General features: G+C 42.7%; 1 protein-coding gene across 1 annotated transcript; it reads right to left on the bottom strand.

Annotated features, from left to right (window-relative positions):
* Positions 1-2,088: 2,088 nt before the first annotated feature.
* Positions 2,089-2,454, bottom strand: LOC138354779 (uncharacterized). The gene has a single exon (XM_069309269.1). It carries the CDS (start codon positions 2,452-2,454, stop codon positions 2,089-2,091), a length of 366 nt encoding a protein of 121 aa, XP_069165370.1.
* Between the last annotated feature and the right edge of the window lie 3,304 nt (positions 2,455-5,758).

Genomic DNA, 5,758 nt, shown 5'->3' with positions numbered 1-5,758 from the left:
CTACCCGGAGACTCCCCAGTGACTCCCCAGGGACTCTCCAGGGACTCCCCAGGGACTCCCCAGGGACTCCCCAAGGACTCTCCAGGGATTCCCCAGGGACTCACCAGGAACACCCCAGGGACTCACCAGGGACTCCCCAAGGACTCATCAAGGAATGTCGAAGTTTCAGAATTTTTTTTCGATAATCCTCATTTCTTGACATTGTGGTCAGGGGTCCGAGGAGTCATTATTCCCACTCTGAACATCACAAAGTTTGTGCTTATATGAATTTACGAGATTAGTTAATTTTACTTCATAAAGAATAATTTTACGGTTAAACGGATCACCTTTACTAAAATATATTTTGTAAAGTTGATCAGTCAAAGTAACAATAAAATTATCCATTACCAACCTGCCATCCTGTTACAATGTTTATCCTCTCCAGCTGCTCCACTATTCTCGTCCTGATTACTGTCTCTAGCACCGTACAAGGAATACCCGTTAGTCACAATGGTCTGTAATTTAGTACAAGCTGTCCGTCCCACTCAATATTGGAAATACATTTGTCTTTCTCTATAATTCTGGAAGAATTTCTGTTTCGGGTGTTTTATTAAAAACCTCACTTAGTGGGTGACAGAGTTATGTATGGGGATAATAAAGATGGGCGTTATTACAGACTATCTTCTTGAAGTTATCTTGAGATGATTTCGGGGCTTTAGTGTCCCCGCGGCTCGGTCCTCGACCAGGCCTCCACCCCCAGGAAGCAGCCCGTTACAGCTGACTAACACCCAGGTACCTATTTTACTGCTAGGTAACAGAGGCATAGGGCGAAAGAAACTCTGCCCATTATTTCTCGCCGGCGCCTGGGATCGAACCCAGAACCACAGGATCACAAGTCCAGTGTGCTGTCCGCTCGGCCGACCGGCTCCCTCAAGCTAATGACAATATAACTAACAATAATAGAGGGAATATTGCGGAGTATTTGTAAGTAATTAAGTAAATATTGATAAAAGTAGTTCACAGGTGAGTAAAAGGAAAGGATAATTATTATGAAAGTATTTGTTTAAGACGTGAATGACAGAGTAAATAACGATATAATAATTGTGTAACAAATAATTTAATCAACTGAAATATTTAAAAATTCTTACTTTTTATTAATTATTTTAAAAGTATTTTCAACATATAATTTTTCACTTCAACCTGAGCATCTGTTCAACATTATTGAACTAAGTATCTGGGCTAAAAACTTTTATTAGAATTACAAGTGTGTAAAATATAATTTGATGTCTGTAAGTGATGAGAACTCCAAGTGACAAATGAAAATTGTATATATGAATGGAGAACTGAAGCTGACACAAGTAAGAGGGTAAAGGAGGATTACAAAGTATTTTTAGCTATTTACGAATTCTCGTTATTTATTACCGTGAATGTGTCAAGTAGCACTTCCATAAGCTTCAGTGTGCAGGGATTGAGAACGTAGCCGGTTCACTTCGTCATTTAGGTTAATCCGTTCTGTGATGAATGCATAAATGATAATTTCTCCTGCTCAGAACCCTCAGTGAAAATATTTGGAAATAAATACGGAATTTTCTCTTCTGAGACGACGAAATGCTTACAAATTAGCAGTGATTAAGTTTTGTTTTCCGCAGCATTCGTGAACCTCTCTAGCATGTTCTCTATTGGCTCTCAGTATCCGGGGCTCTCCCAGACGGAGCTCTCCCAGACGGAGCTCTCCCAGACGGGGCTCTCCAAGACGGGACTCTCCCAGACGGGGCTCTCCCAGACGGGGCTCTCCCAGACGGGACTCTCCCAGACGGGGCTCTCCCAGACATGACTCTGCCAGACGGGGCTCTCCCAGACGGGGCTCTCCCAGACGGGGCTCTCCCAGACATGACTCTCCCAGACGGGGCTCTCCGAGACGGGGCTCTCCCAGACATGACTCTCCCAGACGGGGCTCTCCCAGACGGGACTCTCCCAGACGGGACTCTCCCAGACGGGACTCTCCCAGACGGGGTTCTTCCAGACGGGGCTCTCCCAGACGGGGCTCTCCCAGACATGACTCTTTCAGACGGGGCTCTCCCAGACGGAGCTCTCCCAGACGGGGCTCTCTCAGACGGTGCTCTCCCAGACGGGGCTCTCCCAGACGGGGCTCTCCCAGACGGGGCTCTCCCAGACGGGGCTCTCCCAGACGGGGCTCTCCCAGACGGGACTCTCCCAGACGGGGCTCTCCAAGACGGAGCTCTCCCAGACGGGGCTCTCCCAGACGGGACTCTCCCAGACGGGGTTCTTCCAGACGGGGCTCTCCCAGACGGGGCTCTCCCAGACGGGGCTCTCCCAGACGGGGTTCTTCCAGACGGGGCTCTCCCAGACGGGCTGTCCCAGACATGACTCTCCCAGACGGGGCTCTCCCAGACGGGACTCTCCCAGACGGGGTTCTTCCAGACGGGGCTCTCCCAGACGGGCTGTCCCAGACATGACTCTCCCAGACGGGGCTCTCCCAGACGGGACTCTCACAGACGGGGCTCTCCCAGACGGGGCTCTCCCAGACGGGGTTCTTCCAGACGGGGCTCTCCCAGACATGATTCTCCCAGACGGGGCTCTCCCAGACATGACTCTCCCAGACGGGGCTCTCCCAGACGGGGCTCTCCCAGACGGGACTCTCCCAGACGGGGCTCTCCCAGACGGGACTCTTCCAGACGGGGGGCCCCTGACGGGACTATTCCAGACGGGGCTCTCCCAGACGGGGCTCTTCCAGACGGGGCAGGCGCGAGGAACGATAACTTCAGACAGGAGATTCTTCACCTCACTTGTCATGTCACCGGACGCTCCCGCTGCTTGAAGAGGCTGTTGGGGGACCTCACTCCGCCTTCCACCTCTCCCGGGGGTGGGGAGTCGGGGCGCTTCCGGCCCATGGGTCTTCCTCGACCGAAGATCTACAACTGCAACAATTTCCGGAACCTCTCTTATTTATTTATTTATAAATATAAGAGTTCCTACATTCTTGCACAAATAGCGTTTCGGGCAAGTACTTAATTCTAATTTTCCCCGGATTATGACCCGCTTAATCATTTAACAACCAGGTACCACACCTCCCCAACACTTTGTGAGGGAAGTATTCAATGTTATGTGCTAAGAATCATAATTAAGAACAGTAGTCTGTCCCAAAATATATATTAGGATAACTTCTATCACCACGATAATCAACCAGTATTTTATAAAATTCGTCCTTCACCTCAGAGATAAAACATTATTTTGTCTTTCAGTTTACGAACATTTGACAACATACTTCCTCTGGATAACTATCAGTTTTCTGTATGAAGAAAAATTCACATATCGTAACCCAATTTTGTCGCGATGCTCGGCAAGTTACCGTTCCTGGAGTAGTGGGCTTTAAACGTCATTCAGCATTTTTGTAGCTAATTTTGCATAATTTCAAATTCCTTTCCTAATGTTAATGTAACCAGCGCTTCAGGGTGCAAAAATTCTTGTTTTTACAGGACAACATTTTTTTTTAACGGACTTATATGATGATGCAGCATTTGTGTTAACTCCTTCACAACATCTACTTGGAAAACACACACACACACACACACACACACACACACACACACACACACACACACACACACACACACACACACACACACACACACACACACACACACACACACATATATATATATATATATATATATATATATATATATATATATATATATATATATATATATACATATATATATATATATATATATATATATATATATATATATATATATATATATATATATATATATATATATATGCGAACAAGCCTGAATGGTCCCCAGGACATATGCAACTGAAAACTCAGTTGCATATGCTAACTATATATATATATATATATATATATATACATATATATATACATATATATATATATACATATATATATACATATATATATATATACATATATATATATATATATATATATATATATATATATATATATATATATATATATATATATATACATATATATACATATATATACATATATATATATATATATATATATATATATATATATATATATATATATATATATATATATATATATATATATATATTTCATTGAATATGACCGCATATTCTGTAATTATTATTTTCTGGTTTAGGGCTTCTATCCCTCTAACTATTTTCTTAGCATCAGGGCTTAATTGAAATAGGAGTTCTCCAAAACTCATTTTCGTACTTTTAGGGTGAAGAAAAGAAGTGAATTACTATAGAGTGTATTACACTTATTTGTATAATTTGCACGACGTTTCGAACCTCCATGGTTCATTCTCAAGTGAACAGATCTTACAATACTAGTTGATTTTATACCCGCATTAGGTCAGGTGATAATACAATGAAGGTGAAAACATGGGGGGATACATAAGGGATAAACATAGGGGCTGCAGAAGGCTTATTGGCCCATACGAGGCATCTCCTATCTAAACACAAAGATTAATCTAGTGTAATTGGCCTGTTATGTTGGACATTGTCTTCTGTGTTGGCATCGATATGTTCTTGTCTTGTCCTTACTCTCATGGTGGGTAGAGTAAATAGTTCCGTGATTTGGGTGTTCATGGTAGGTCGCTCTATTCTTATGTGAATTGCCTCAAGAATTTGTAATCTTCTTGAATCTTGGGTTTTGTCTATTATGCAAGTATTCTTGTTCAACATTTCTCTTGTTAGAGTAATGTCATGGGCTTGTCTCATGTGATTCCTAGGGGCACCAGATTGAAGATGGCATGTCAAACGCCTCGTCAGCTTGGTCGACGTCATACCTATGTACTTACATTGAAGGTTACATCCTTCGTGGGGGCAAGTGTACATGTATACAACGCTTGACTGCTGTAGAGGGTTCTCCGTCGGCTTCGGGCTGTTTTTGATAAGGAGTTCGGAAGTCTTCTTGGTTTTGTAGAATATTATCAGGTTTATGTTTTGGTTAGGAGTAGTGCTTTTTACTCCTTTACGGATTATTTCTTTCATTATTCTTTCCTCTTTTATATGTTCACTGTGCATGGTTGATTTGTAATATAATTTTATTGGGGGTGTTGTGGTTTCTGTTCTAGGTTCTGAATTATACCAACGGTCCAAGTGTCTTCTTATAGCAGCGTTTATTTCCGCGTTGCTATATCCGTTGTTCACCAATACCTGAGTTACTCTTTCAAACTCTCTACTCACGTTGCTCCATTCAGAGCAGTGGGTAAGCGCTCGACGAATATAAGCATTGAGAACACTGGCTTTGTATCTTTGGGGGCACTCACTTCTACCGTTCAGGCATAATCCTATGTTGGTGGGCTTGGTATATACGTTGGTGCTTAAAGAGGTTCCTGTTTTTGTTATTAGTACATCCAAGAATGGCAGACTGTTATTTTCACTATTTTCATGTGTAAATCGGAGTACTGACTCTCTCTCTAGGTGTCTTTTTAGGTCAATTAGTTCATCTGAGTCTCTTACTATTACGAATATGTCATCTACATAACGGCAGTATACAGTTGGTTTTTGTCTGCTACTGAAGACCCTATCTTCGATGGTTCCCATATAAAAATTAGCAAATAAAACTCCTAAGGGGGAGCCCATTGCTACTCCGTCTATTTGTAAATACATGTCTCCTTGTGGACTGATGAAAGGGGCTTCCTTTGTACATGCTTCGAGAAGACTTTTCAAGTGTGGCTCAGGTATGTCTAATTTGGGGGTGCTCTCGTCTCTGTATACTCTGTCCAGTATCATTCCTATGGTTGTGTCG

Source organism: Procambarus clarkii, chromosome 64 (genome assembly GCF_040958095.1).
Source record: "Procambarus clarkii isolate CNS0578487 chromosome 64, FALCON_Pclarkii_2.0, whole genome shotgun sequence".
Lineage (NCBI taxonomy): Eukaryota > Metazoa > Arthropoda > Malacostraca > Decapoda > Cambaridae > Procambarus > Procambarus clarkii.
The sequence above is the reverse complement of the archived record's forward strand: the minus strand, read 5'-3'. Positions and strand labels throughout refer to the sequence as shown.